The 14,658-nt window shown below is 53.8% G+C and overlaps 1 protein-coding gene across 1 annotated transcript in view; it reads left to right on the forward strand.

Annotated features, from left to right (window-relative positions):
• The first annotated feature begins 5,379 nt into the window (after positions 1 to 5,379).
• Positions 5,380 to 14,658, forward strand: part of TMPRSS6 (transmembrane serine protease 6) — a 35,166-nt gene continuing 25,887 nt past the window's right edge. Inside the window, exons 1-3 of the mRNA XM_010994781.3 lie at positions 5,380 to 5,410; positions 9,008 to 9,204; positions 13,492 to 13,625. Coding sequence (XP_010993083.2) covers positions 9,009 to 9,204; positions 13,492 to 13,625 — 330 coding nt within the window. The 5' untranslated portion in view covers positions 5,380 to 5,410; position 9,008. The remainder of the gene's footprint in view (positions 5,411 to 9,007; positions 9,205 to 13,491; positions 13,626 to 14,658) is intronic.

Raw genomic sequence — 14,658 nt, forward strand, 5'->3', positions numbered from 1 at the left:
TACGCCTCACCTCTCACTGCAGCCCCAGGCTTGTGAGCCCTGCGCTTCCTCGGAGGGTTTCAGAGAGGAGCTCAGCCAGTCGAGAACCTTCTGCAGGGTGGACTGGACTCCCAGCTCCACCTGCACTGGCCTCCTTGAGCTCTGGACAGGCTGACTACGAGGGGGGCTCTCCCACTGCCTCCCAGCCTGATCCCGCTGGAATAGCACACCACTCCCTGTGCTGGACTGAATAGTGTCCCCAGAACCAACGTTCACGGGAACCTGTGGACTTGACCTTATTTAGACATGTGGCCCTTGCAGATGTAAGCCAGCGAAGGTGACTTCGTAGTGGATTAGAGTGGGCCCTGAATCCAAGATGATGGGTCATTATAAGAAGAAGGAGATTTTCTCCCAGAGACACAGACACACAGGGAAGAGGCCACATGATGATAGGGTCAGAGGTCAGAATGATGCTTCTCCAAGCCAAGAAACGCCAAGGATCGCTGGCAACAGCCAGAAGCTAGGAAGAGGCAAGGGAGGATTCTTTCTAGAGCCTTCACAGAGGGAATGGACTGACATTTGATTCTGGCCTCCCCTCCAGAGCTGTGAGAGAATAAATTCCTATTGTTTTAAAACACCCAGTTTACGGTAATTTGTTACCTGCATCCTAGGAAATGGATACACTTCCCATCAAAGAGACCAGTTCCACCTGCATGGGCTGTGCATCCTGGGGCAGGCCAACTTCTCCACTCAGAACCTCGGTCTCTTCTTCTGCTGAGTGGAGGCACATACTCCCTCTCCCGAGCCTGGACTGGAGGCATCACTGGGGAGGGCCCAACTGGGGACCCAGAGCTCAAAATACTGTGTTATCTTCAATGGAATGGACAGTAACTGTTAGTTGTCCACTTGACAAATCTTTGGTTGTCCTGTGAGCCAGGCACTGTTCTAAGCTGGGATCCAGCAGGAGACAAGACAGACAAACCCTTTGTCCTGGCGGGGCCCACAGTCTAGGGGTGGGGAGAGCAGGGAGTGACAACCTGAAACTGCGGCATCCGGACTGTCAGAGTTCTCGATGCGGGGCTTTCCTGAGCTGGGACAGGGTGGTCTTCCCCAGCCTCCTCCACCGTGACCGAGCTCAAGACATCGCATTGCCTGAAGGCCCCACAATAAAAATGCAGAGATTTGGCTCTTCAGCCTCTTTGGCAGCCAGTTGTGAGCCCCTGCTGCATTCACGCAGCACACACGGGCATCTGCCCAGCGCCTTGTGTTAGTTTGCGGGGGCTGCATAGCAAAGTGTCCCAAACTGAGCGGCTTAAACAATGGCGATGTAACGGCTCATGCCTCTGGAGGTGAGATGTCCAAGGTCAGGGCATTGGGAGGGTCGGTTCTTTCTGGGGGCTGTGAGGAAGACCTCACTCCACGTCTCTTCCCTCCTTCCTGGGGGTTTACTGGCAAGCTTTGGTCTGCCTTGACCAGTGGAAAATCACACCAGTCTCTGCCTTCATCCTCACCGGGCTCTCCCTGTGTGTGTGTTTCTCCGAATTTCCCCTTTTTATAAGAACACCAGTCATATTGGAGTAGGGGTCCCCACTTCTCCAGTAAGACCTCATTGTAACTAATTACATCTGTAGCAACCTGTTTACAAATAAGGCTGCATCTGGAGGTACTGGGGGTTAGGAGTTCCACATATAAACTGGAGGGAGCAGCACAATTCAACATATCACAAGCATCTTCTCTGTGCCACCAGGAGGGCAGGTGGCCCCCATCCTTCTGGGAGACACCCAAGCTGAAGTCGGGGTGTGAGTCGCCACCCGCCTTGGTTCCTTCCTCGGAGCGTCAGCTCATTTGCAGAATGTCTTATGAAGTGGGATGCTAATGGCCAACCCTTTTCTTTTCGAATCAAGGACTTTAATGTGACATCCAGCTCTCCTGGGCAGGAGTCAGGCATGTCTCTTCCACGTCCCTGTCCCTAGTGCTCAACACAGCCTGGCCCTTTGTAGGCACTTAATACATGTCTGTGTAATTAATAAACCAGGAGTCGTGGGTTCAGATTTCACCGGGGCCTCGGTTTCTGCAAATTGGGGCCAAAAGTGGCATCAACAAAAGGGTGGTCGTGAGAAGTCAGTTAAATAACCTGGGACGTGCTGGGCGCAGTGCCTAGGCGGTAGTGAGCGCTCCCCATAGCATCGGCCGGGACCCCAGGACTGCAGTGCAGTGTGAGGGAGGACACGGCAGCCTGTCGTGCTCCTGACTCCGCCCAAACCTCAGATGAAAAGAAAGGCAACTAAGATTTTTCAAGGGCCTCCCGTACACCAGGCCCAGCACCTGCAATTCACATCCAGCTCCTTCTTTCTGCCTCCAACAACCAGCCTGCTCATCCCTGTTCCACAGGTGACAAGGTGGCAGCGTGGGGAGGTGATGTGTCTCGCCAGGTCACAACAGATGGAGGGACTGGGATTCTGACCAGGTCCTCTGTTCTCCAGCCCCTGGCTGGATCCTTGTCACCCGAGTGTGGTGGCAATGCTGAAACCAGTCTCTCCTGTCCTGCTGGGTCCAACCTGCTCTGCCCCCTGGTCTCCGAGCCTCACCGACCAGGCCTCCCTGTGGCTTCTCTGTCCCTGGAGACCAAGGGGACCCAGCGTTAGCATGAAATGCAGATTCCCGGGGAGCAGCAAGGACCTCACCCCCTGTTTGTGAATGTGTCCTTCTGTCTCAGGGACAAGGGTATCCAGGCCAAGTCTGTCTCAGTGGCAGGCAAGCCCCACTCACTGCTCTCTGAGCTCTTAAGAGAGTTGGCACTCTTGCCTGTTTCAAAAGCCTCAGGTAGCTTTTTGCTGCCTGCACCCATCCCCTGCCCTGGTGCCAGCCCCTCCCCACAGGCTGTGGCCAATCGATGGCCAGGCGGCAGACAAGTACAGAGGACGTGATTGCGTAAGACCTGCTTTTCAAAGACTGTCCAGCAACCAGCCTGCCTAGTCCAGGGGCCTGGGCTGCTTTGGAGGGGTGCAGAGGCAGGGCCAGGGGTGTCTCTGCCCCTAAATGCTCCCTGCTCCCATCCTAAGCATCTCTCCCTTGGAATGTTTGCAGGGGGGTGGGGTCAGGGCCTGAGAAGAGGGGAAAAGTTGGAGGGAGCAGGGAAAATTGCCTTGGGCTGGGGGTGATGGAGAGGGGGGCCAAAGCTGGGGTCCTTGGTCCCAGGTCCCAGGTCCCAGGTTAGGCTCTGGGCAGGACTGAGGAATAGGAGGAATAGGAGAAGTGAGGGAAGATGTTCCCCACCCAGAATCCCTACCAGCCCCAAGGTGCACCCCCTGCCCGAGCCCAGCCCTTCCGCTGTCTGGAGATGGCAGTCACTGTAGACACCCAGAAACCCCTGGTTCACAACACGTGCTTTGGAGCACGGTCATGTCCAACCCACCATCTTTGCTGCAGCTCTGTTTAATACCATACTTACGATTCCAATACTCTTGCAGTCACATTAAAAGGTGTAAAAAATCCGCAGGTGAAATGAATTTTAATAATACATTTTATTAACCCAATATAGCCAACACGTTACCACTTCAACATAAAAAATTCTTAACTATTTTACATTCTATGCACTCAGTTTTCAAAACCTGGTGTGTATCTTACCCATGTGTGACATCACAGTTCAGATGGGCCACATCCCAGGCACTCAAGAGCCCATGTGTCCAGAGGCCTCCAAAACGGACAGCACAGCTCTCTAGAATCAAGTAGCAATTCAAATAATTTCCAGCTATTGCAGCAACATTGATGGACCTGGAGATCATCCTTCTAAGTGAAGTAAGCCAGAGAGAGAAAGAAAAATACATGAGATCGCTTATATGCGGAATCTTAAAAACAAAACAAACAAACAAAAAAACAAATGAACTTATTTACAAAACAGAAACAGACTCAGGCATAGAAAACAAACTTGTGGTTACCAGAGGAGGAAGTGGGTAAAAACGGATAAATTGGGACTTTGAGATTTGCAAAAACTAACAACTATCTATTAAATAGATAAACTGTTGCGGAAAAATGTGTTACAACTCACTTGTGACAGCAACCTAGAACCGGGCAAGACACTATGCAGCACTCACAGACTTGGAGAACTGAGGTTCATTACACCAACAAGCCCACAGAAACTAACACTTCCAACTCTGGACTCCGTCTGTAGGTTTACACAGGCCTTTTATAGGCTGCCAGTTTTACACTTTGCAAAATCATATGCAAATAAAGTACAACAGAAGTTGACCAACCAGGAACAAGCTTTGTATAAATAGGCCAATCAGAAGTGAGCTCCATGCAAATGAAGTACTACAAATGAACCAATCAGAAGTTAGGGAAGTGGACCAATCAGAAGTAAGAGTAATAACCAATCAGGAGTGAGAGTAATAACCAATCAGGAGTGAAGGAAATAACCAATCAGAAGTGAGCTCAGGGAATCAATAGAATTTTAGATGTAAGTTAACCGCTTTAGAGGCAAAAAGTAAGTTAGAGCTTCTGGGCCAGGGAACCGGATGGTGCTGGGAGGAGAGCAGTGGCCCTACCTGGGGTCCTGCTAGTCTTTTATGGGGCTTCCCACCTCAAAACAAGTTTCTTCTGTATAGCAGAGGGAACTATATTCAATATCTTGTAGTAACCTATAATGAAAAAGAATATGAAAAGGAATGTATATATATATGTGTATGTATGTATGTATGTATGACTGAAACATTATATTGTACACCGGAAATTGACCCAATGTTGTAAACTGACTATACTTAAATAAAAAAGAAAGAAGAGGCTAAAATGCTTAAGGTAGGAAGGGTAAAGATGTGCAGCCGTAAAAGAAGTTAAAAAAAAATTTTGTTTCCAGATAAGCAGAAAATAGCATTCAACCCCACCCCCACTCCACTTTCTCCCCTCCTGCCCCCAGAGCACGTGGGCCCAGCCTCCTTTTCTGTCTTGGGCCACTAGCTCCTCTGGCCTCTCCTGTCTAGGTAAGGAGGCCCACGTGAGACCCTGCTCACGCTACCCGGGCCCCTGCACAACCCCCAATCCTCGGGCACCCCCACCTCATGCTCTAGGGGACCAGGGGCTGTAACCAGGCAGGAATGTCACCAGGCAACGGGCCTCCAGGGAGAGCTCAGATCTCCCGCACCTGCCTTCCAGCCTCCAGGGTGCCCACGGGGCGGGGAGGGGTAGGCACTGCCTGGCTCCTGCCTCTGGCCTGTTTACCTGCGCTCAAGCACAGTGCTGCCCTGAAACCATCAGGAGGCCCATGGAGCCTGGGGCCACAGGCCACAGGGGACAAGGGCCAGACATCCTGGCCATGGCTGTGGGCCATTGATCCAGCCCGACCTGGCTGAGTGGGGGTGGGGAGAGACCTTGGCCGGGACAAACAGAGGCTCTGAGGCCTGCGTGCAGGCCCGGCACCCACCTGCCACTCCCAAAGGTAAGCGGGGACCTCCAGGACAGGGGATTGGGGACTATGAATGACCTGGTGACAGTGTCGACTCCGAAAGCCGGGCCTGGCTCCCTGGGGCATGAGCCTGGGGAGTGCTGGGCCTCGGTGGCCAGAGAGTGACCAGGTGAGCAGAAGGCGAGAGGTCCCCAGAGCTGGGATCGGAGGCCAGGTGTAAGGACAGGCACAGGGCAGTGGAGGGGCTGCAGGTTCTGGGTGCTGGGAGGCCCGGGGTTCAGCTGGGGCTGGTGGACTCTGGGGGAGGGACGGGGCAGGGAGAGGCCTGATTTGTCAGGCTGGGCACCCCACTCTCATTCTGCAGGTCTGGCCGAGTTGCCCCCTCCACATTCAGGTACCCGGCCTGGGCTTTCTGGTGTGGGAGACAGGCCCAGAGCCCCCCAGTGTACTAAACAGGGACAGGCTCAGGGTCGAACGCGGCTGGCTGTGTGTGTGTGTTCGCAAGTGTCTGTAAAGTACGAGTGTGCATCTGAGTTTCTGTGTCTCAGATAGGTGTGTGTGCAGCTCAGTGTGTTCCCATCTGTGTACATCTCTGTGTGAGTTTATGTGGGTATTTGCATGTAGAAGGGACTTTCACCCATCCCTCCCACACTCAGAGACACAGCTGAAGCAGCTTGTAGTCAGGACTGACTCTAGGCCAGAATGGCCTCGCTGGAGGCTCCAAGATCAGAACCCCAGCTCTATCCCTTTCTGCTCTGCCTGCCCCTGGCTGAGTGACCTTGAGTAAGTCATTTTCTCTCTCTCTGCCTCATTCAGTGGGCAGGCTGTATGCTAGATTCTATGGGTATCCAGAGGTGAATGAGACACAGGTCACTTTTCTCGTGGGGGAAAGAAACGAAGCCAGAAGCCAAAAGCCAGGCATGTAGATCTGACCAAGGGCTGCCTAGGGGAGGAGGTGACTTGCTATCCAGGGCCCCATTGCTGAGCAGGTAGCCTTGGAGCCAGCCTGTAAGGGTCCCCACCAACCTCCAGGCAGAGGGTGTGGCTGAACAAAGGTGCATCTTGTGGGCTTGTGGGGTGATGTGCATGATGGAAGTTAGGGCTACGGGGGCCAGGGCAGCAGCCTGGCCATGGAGGGTCTTGGATGCCACGGCAGTGGGTTTAGAGGTAGCTGGGAGCCCTGAGAGGATTCGGAGCATGTGAAAGGTTGGAGGTGGGCAGGGAGAGCTCCCTGATGACAACGTGGAGGACGTGCTGGAGGAAGAAATGGGAGACAGGAGGAGAGTTAGGAGGCTGCCCCGTGAGTCCCGGTGGCAGGTGATTGGGAGCCCAGGTGAACTGCCCCACCATTTGGGCTGTGTCTGATTTTGAGTTTTATACATGAGTTTTCTGAAAACAAGTTCCTGCCTGATGCACAAAGTTCTCCCAGATGGACGTGAGGGACATTAATGAGGGAGGCAAAATCCATTAATAAGGGAGGCAGTGAAGGCCTGGGTGGGGAGAGGAAAGGGAGGCCTACTGAGCATCTTATCCCGGACTGCTCTTCTTGGCGCCTCCTCTAATACTCCTATGACCTTCTCTGAGCCTCAGTTTCCCTTCGTACCCTGATGATGTGCGAGGCAGTAGAGCACAGTGGTCGGGGTGTTATTCTGGAGACAAACCACTTGGGTTTGCAGCTTGTCTTTGCTGCTAAACAACTGCATGACCTTGGCCAAGCTACTCAACCTCTCTGTGCCTCAACTTTCTTATCTGTAAAATGGGGCTAATTAGAGAACCTACCCTGACAGGGTCCATGAAGGGCTTACATGAGACAGCACGTATAAAGCACTGGAAACAATTTAAATAAATGTCAGGTGTTGTCACCTCTGTGCCCCACTGAGTTCCCAGTAGCTCCCTGGTGATCTAGAATCAGAGTAAAATAGGGGTGTGGCTCTCTGGCAGAGGGAGTGGACCTGAGGCTGAGAGAGGGCAGGAGCAGGCCCATCACTGGGCTCTCCTGGCTCTAAGCACCCCATTCAGCTTGCAGGGGACAGCCAGTTTCAGCAAGGATGCCCTGGACACTCAGGGCAGTGGGCGGGGCTGTCCCATCTTTACCACCTGTGGCCCTGGCCTCATGAAAGCCAGCAAGGCCCGCCCCACATATCCAGATGGCCTCTGGCTGGGGTGGAGGGGAGTCCTGGTCCCAGCTGGGAATTACCAGCAGTCCCTCCTCCCTTGTCTCCATGGGCCACTCAGGAGATCCCTGGATGCCAGAGCCCCTTGACTGGGACTATCTGAGCATCACAAAGGAGCCCCACTTTCAGAAATCCCAAGATACAATCCAAAGGACTCCCATCTCCTCCCTCCACACACACACACCTGGGGATGTATTTTAAAGTCACAGTGGCCCTTTTGGATGTGGCAAGGGAAGACTAACTTCCCAGGGTCTGGAATCTTTGCTGTGCCGATGGGCAGGCAGGGGAAGGGCCTTCTCTGTACTGTGGGAAACCCTGCCTGAGAAGCCAAACAGCACTCAAAAGTTTGCCTGAGGGTGTAAAGACAGAGCTGCAGGCCCAGAGCTCTGATGGGGGTGGCATTCAGGACTATTTCTTTAGGATTTGTTAATTAACAGCTCATCTACAGGAAGCAGCCCTGAGTAGCAGAAAGGGGAGGGAGTCGGACACCTGGGCTCAACTCCCACTCACCTGCTGTGTGATCTTGGGCCAGGGGCTTAGCTTCCCTGGGCTTCAGTTTTCTCATCTGCAAAATGGGTCTGATTGTCAATGCCAGATATTCAAATCACATTGGGAAAATGAGGCTAGAAAACCCCTGGACTGAGTTGTTGCTATAACATTCTGGATCTCAGTTTCCTCATCTGTCCAATGGCTGTAGAACCTCGAAAGCTGTTTGGAGGTTAAGCAAGATAATACACAGAAAATGTCCAAACAAAGTGGGCCTGAGGAAGAAGAACGCATGGGGACAATAGTCCCCACATCCCACGGTGACCAGAGGATTAAATGGGGTGATATCTGCGAAGTGTCTTGGGCAAACACTAAATGTATATTAGTTTTTATCTCCTTCCTCTTCCCCTTTTGGGCAGTGCGGAGACCAGAGGGATGGCACTCCTTGGAGGGCAGTCCCTAGCTCAGCACCGAGCTGGCTCAGGGCTTCTGGGGGAGGGCTAAGTGAATTGACTGCATCGATATTGTGGGAAGCTCTGCTATTGAGAACTAAGAGGATGGAAAAACATCCCCCAAATGGAAAGAAAGCTGAGGGCAGAAGGAGCTGCTTTACAGAAATTTGTGCTCCATGTATGTACCCCAGCTCCATCTGTGGGTGCAGCCTTTGGGGAGTGGGTTTCAGGCTATGAAACCTTTATCCGTCCTCTGACTGCAGATGCAAAGGTGGGGGTCACGGAGCCCGACCAGGTCCCGCTCTGTTGCTGGCCGTCTGGGGCTGGCTGCTTTGAGATGCACTTTCCTCCTCTGTGTATTGGCTCAGTGCCCGCTTTCAGTCACTACCACTTGGCTTCATTATCCTCCTCCTCCAAAAGGCAGAGGTGCTGTCTTGCTTCTGTGCAAGGCTGGCATTCAGTAACAACTCCCTTGCAAATGCCAGGCTGTTTCCAACACTGGTCTATTTCCTTGCCAGGATGCCCATGGCTGAGGCCCCCCAGGCAGCTGGTGGGCAGGGCGATGGAGGTGATGGCGAGGAGGCAGAGCCAGAGGGGATGTTCAAGGCCCCTGAAGACTCCAAGAGAAAAGTCCGTGACTACCTCCGCCTGGCTCCCCTGTGGCTGGCCCTGGTCATGCTGGCGTCTGTGGGCGTCCTGCTCTGGTATTTCCTAGGTAACTGCGTGGGCCCTTGGGAGAGGCACTTGGGGAGGACTTGGGGTGGTTGAGGGGGCACAGCAGGACAGACCAGGATTCCAGGCTCAGCAATGCCTAGAAACTCACTGTGTGACCTCGGACAAGCACGTCTCTCCGAGTCTCCCTTGCTGTCCTGTGAGAGGGGAACGCTGCTGCACCTACATTCTAGGTCCTGGGGCTCAGGCCAAGTGCAAATTCCTTGCTTAGGTCAAGTGCTTCCAGTTCCCAACAGCTGAGGAAAGTGTGTTCGCCCAGCACCCAGTTCTTGTGAACTGTCAAAAGGAAGTCAGTTCATTGCCTCCCCTTGCCCGCAGCCCTCCTGGGTTGCCCCTGGGGCTCAGAGCCACCTGGCTCAGCTGGGGGAGGCCCAATGGTGCTAGTGATACTTGGCACCAGTTAGTGCTTCTGCACACTTGAGCCCAACCTGGGAGCTCTTCTAGGGTGGGGACCACAGCTCTCTCACCTCTGGATCTCCAGGGCCCACCATGTGCGGAGATGAAGTGGAGGGGATGGCACAGGACTCAGGTATCCAAGGAGGTGTCCACGCACAGAGATAACTTTATAACCCAGCACGGGCACACGTGAAATTCAACCCAGAGTGAAATGGGAGTGACTGGGGTGTCCAGAGCAGCTCAGTCCATCCCCTGGGGCCCCAGGAGCAACTGGCCCATATTCTGGGTCCATTTGTTCATCCTTCCACTCATTCATTCATTCATTCAGTACCAAGCATCTCCTATGTGCCAGCTTTCTGCCACTCACTATAAAGCCTGGTACTTGCTAGGACAGAGCAAGCTGAGGGGGTCCCAGTGGAACCCTCGCAGGGACAACATACCTTGCCCAGTGATCAGAGACTGCCCATTAAACACTCTGCAAACGTTCTATCATTCTCGTACTGACAGAATCTCCTGGTAGAATTTCAGGTTCATTGAAAGGAATGGGGACCCATTTTGGGGCAGCCACTGGGGAGAGCAGTGCAGGCGCAGCTCCAGAGGTGGGAAGCCTGGGTCTGATGCAGACCCACCTGCCGTGACGCAGGGTGGATCGTGATTCTGCTCAGAGCCGAGCACTGAGCATCGAGGGCAAGGAGTGGGAGCTATGTGCATTTCACCACCGGCAGGAAGCCAGCGCCCCAAATAGCACAGGGCTGCCGAGGCCTCCTTAAACTGTGGGATAATTGGTCTTCAGGGGAAACCACAGAGCGTCAGACTGAAGGAAGGGCCAAGAACCCGTCTGCCAATTGTCTTTCTTCCCAGAGTCTAATTTCTCCTGATGCTCCAGGAGTGAATCAGCCCCCTGGCGGGGTGTGCTCTGTAGGGCTGAGGACCCAGGGGGTGAGTGCTCCAAAGCCTCAGCTGGGGGAAGCCGACCCCTTCCCCAGAGGGATGAGGGTAGAAGAGGCACCTCAGGAGATGTTTGAACGATTCTTCCCACCCTGGACCAGGCTGTGCTCTGGGTACCGGGCACTGGGTGAGGGGATGGATCACAGATTCACCCTGCCCGGTCTGGAAGGGAGATGGACAAGAGGCCTGTTACACTGGAGCAGGAATAGGCCTGAAGTGAGGGGTGAATGGCTGGTTAAGTGATAGCCTGACCCAGAAAGCAGCCCAGGAGAGGAGAGGGTGGAGGCTGGCTTCCGGAGGCCGGTGGGCTCTGGGCTGGTCTACTCAGATCCCTAGAGTGGGGACCTGAATGCTGCCAGCTGTAGCTCCCTGGTCCTTTCCCTGTCCTGCTCTCCTGGGCCACTGTTTTAGGCTTTCTTCTCAGACCTCCTATACCCACTACCCACTCTGCCTCCTTCTTCAATGAGAAAATGGAATGACTCAGAAGAGAAGCCCCACAGATGTCCTCCCAGCCTCACCCACGTGCTCTGCCCTCTGCTGGTCCCCACAGGTGAACCAGCCCTGCCCCGTCTAAAGCCAGCCGTCCTCCTGGCCCAGATCCTCTTTGCCCACACGGTGGCCAAGCTGCAGCCGCGGCCCCTCTCTCCTCCTGTGGCATCATCCGTCAGTGTACTGCGCCGTCTCATTGCTCCCGCACCAGATCCCTCTGGTGCCCCACCACACAGCCCTTCTCTGCTCCCCTTTGCAGCAAACCCCTGCTGTTTCAAAGTGCTGCTGCCTCCAGTTCTGCCTCTCCAGTCTCTCTGGTACCCCTTCCGGTCTGACTCCCTGCCCCCCATCCCCTCACAATTCCAGGAGCCACTTGTCAAGGTCACCAGTTGTCACACTGCCGAATCCAATGGCCAGTCCTCATTGCATTTGACCCATCAGCAAAACTTGACCAGGCGCCTCACCCCATCCTCCTTGAAACACTTTCCTCACTTGGCTTCTGGGGCGCCCACACTGTCTTTTCCCTCAGCTCATGGTGTCTTCTCCTCCGTGTCCTTCGCCGGTGGAGAGGCTCTCCTCCGCTTTGCCTCCGCCCCCTCCCTTACACACCGATGATTCCCAGATTTGCGTTTCCAGCCTGGCCTCTCCCTTGAGCTCCACTGGATCGCCGGGCCTGCCCCTCCTCCAGGATGTCTAAGGGCATCTCAGACTCCAGTCGTTCTAAACATGACTCTCCGTCATTTCTTCCAAACCTGCACCCAACCCCCACACCCCCAGCGGTGGCCGTTTCATCCTTCCCGTTGCTCCCCTTCCTCCTCTCTTTCTTTGACACCCCAGTCCTAATTTGCCAGCCAGCAAACCCTGTCATCTCTAACTAAAATATACTCTGACCCTAATCATGTCTCTCCCTCTCCACTGCGCAGCCTGGTCCGGGCTCCATCGCCTCTCACCTGGACCACTCTCACTGGGACCGCAGCAGGAGCCGCCTATAGAGCTCCCTGCTTCTGCTCTTGACTCCTCAGAGCCTGTTTCAACACAAGGGCAGACGGATTGTTTTACAAAGCGAGTCAAGTCATCTAACTTCCCTGCTTAAACTCTCCCATGGCTCCCAGCTCACTCAGAGTAAACATCAAGGCCCTACATGACCTCCCTCCCTTCCATCACATCTCCTCCTGCTCTCCCTTTGCTCACTCTTTGCTGTTCCTCAAACACACCAGACAAGCTCCTGCCTCAGGGCCTTTGCACTTGCTGGTCCTGCTGCCTGGAAGGCTCTTTCCATAGATTAACATCCACATGGCTGACAGCATCGCTTCTTCCCTGACCTACCTGTTGTAGCCCATGCTGGCCCCTGATTTCCACAGCACTTATGTCTCTAACATGTTATGTATTAAGTCTGTTTATTGTCTTTCTTGCTAGACTAAAAGCTCCTGAGGACAAGTTTGTTTTTTCTTTATTATTTTATTCATTGTTACACTGGTATATTACCAAGTGTTCTAGGCCAGTCCCTACACATCATAGGTTCTCAATAAATATTTGTTGAATGAATGAACTACTGAATAAGCATAGAAACCCCGGGCTATGAATCTAATCTCTTCAAATCAGCTCATAGATCTTCACAAAGCAGAAATCTGATGACATCACCCTTGATTTTTTAAACCTTTCATGGTTTCCCTTGTTCATCAGGGAAAAACCAGAATCCTGCCCTGCTGATGTCACAGCCTCTTGTTGCCCCTCCCCCCATCTGATTGCTCCAGCCAAACAGGCTTTTGACCCTGGTCCTTCATATGATCCCCCTGGGTAAGGGCCTTTGCACATGCTGTTCCATCTGCTCTGAAGGTACTTCCCTGTCTCCTCTCTTCCCAGTTTATTCTCCAGTCCTCCTATCTCAGATGGAGGGTCACCCTGGCCCAGGCTGGGTTTCTTTGTCGGTCCCCTCAACAGGACCTTGTGCTTCTGCTTCAAGACACTTATGGCAGATGAGTCCCGCGTGTTCATGTCCATGATTCTGTCTTACCCACAACTGTCAGCTCCATGTGGGAAGACATGTCTTTCTTGGTTTACTAGTGTACCCCACATAGTAGGTGCAAACTGGACAACCTGGTGGACAACACAGAGGTGCTAAACCAGGAACTTGACCTCCTGGGCCCAGGTGGGTTTCTTGGCTTTCATGTCCTAAACTGATCATTATGTCAGTTTCTTACTGGGAACTTCTAGGATGCTGTTCATCTGTGGGCCTCTCTCCTCCTTGGCATGGTGTCACTACATAAACCATGAATGACAATGACAAAGATGACGGTGATGATGGTGGTGGTGCCGTGGAGGCCCAAGATGCTGGAGGCTGAGCTGAGGATTCAGGGAGCTAGGAGAAGATGTGAGGGACACAGAAGCCTTTCCCATCTGCTCCCTTGGTTAACCTTGCTGGCTTCTTCCTGGACAGGGTACAAGGCGGAGGTGACGGTCAGCCAGGTGTACTCAGGCAGCCTCCGCGTGCTCAATCGCCACTTCTCCCAGGACCTTGCCCACCGGGAGTCCAGTGCCTTCCGCAGTGAAACCGCCAAAGCTCAGAAGATGGTAGGAAGGATTGTGGGGACAAGAAGGGAGAGGGGAGGCGTCTGATTGTGTCAAGTCAGTCGTTCATCCATCCAGAGCACTCACTGGGAGAAGAGCCCAGTTCTAGCCACAATGGTGAGAGGTGGAGGGGGGGGGAAAGTTAGTGGACCTTGGGGTCAAATGCACTTGAACTAAACCCTGATTGCACCACTTAGTGGGAGCACAACCTTCGGAAAGGGCAATGCAGGGATGCTGCCAGGGCTCACCCACACCCCCTCTCCTCCCGGGCAGTGGCTAACTGCACTGGGGATGCCCTCCTGCTGCCAGCACCTTCCACCCTCAGGCTGCAGGACCACACCCTGCTCAGCAGGGCAGGCTGGAAATGCTGAGGAGTTAGTTATTCTCAGGCATAAGAGATGGAGTGGGTGGATAAATACCCCAGCTCCCTCGGCCCTTGGTGGGGGCAGTCTGAGGATGCCCCATTGTCTCCCAGAGCTCCCTGACAGACTGTGCCTCAGCCGCCCACAGCTCTGCCTGGCACCTTCACAGCCGTGTCATCTGCCTCCCTGCCTGTCTCTCTTCCCCACTGCCCACTGGGTGTTCCTCAGAGCCACCTCCCAATAAACCACTTGTCTCACATCCTTGACTCAGGACTTGCTTCTGGGGGACCAGAAGTGGGGTGAAAACAACAGTGCCTGTCTGTAGATTTGTGGTGGGGTTGAAATGAGAGAGGAGAGAGCACGGACATGGTCTCGATGCCGGTCAAAGTGCTTTAAGAACCTACAGTCCTGCCATTCCACTCTGCCATCAGCACTGTCACCGAGCATGTGCAAAAGCCAACCAGCTGAGCTCCCGTGGCTGGTGGCTGTGGGTAAGGAGGGAACTGATGGGCCCACTGGGGCTTCTCAGAGTCAAGGAGTGACTTTCAATGAGGGGAGAGGCCATTGGTGGTCCAGTCAAGGTCAGAGCTGGTGTAGGTGGAGGGGAAAAAAGCTGGAATGTCTTGTTTCCTGGAGAGGCCATTGTCCACCATGTGACCACTGGCAAGCCTCTC

Source organism: Camelus dromedarius, chromosome 11 (assembly GCF_036321535.1).
Source record: "Camelus dromedarius isolate mCamDro1 chromosome 11, mCamDro1.pat, whole genome shotgun sequence".
NCBI classification, from domain to species: Eukaryota; Metazoa; Chordata; class Mammalia; order Artiodactyla; family Camelidae; genus Camelus; species Camelus dromedarius.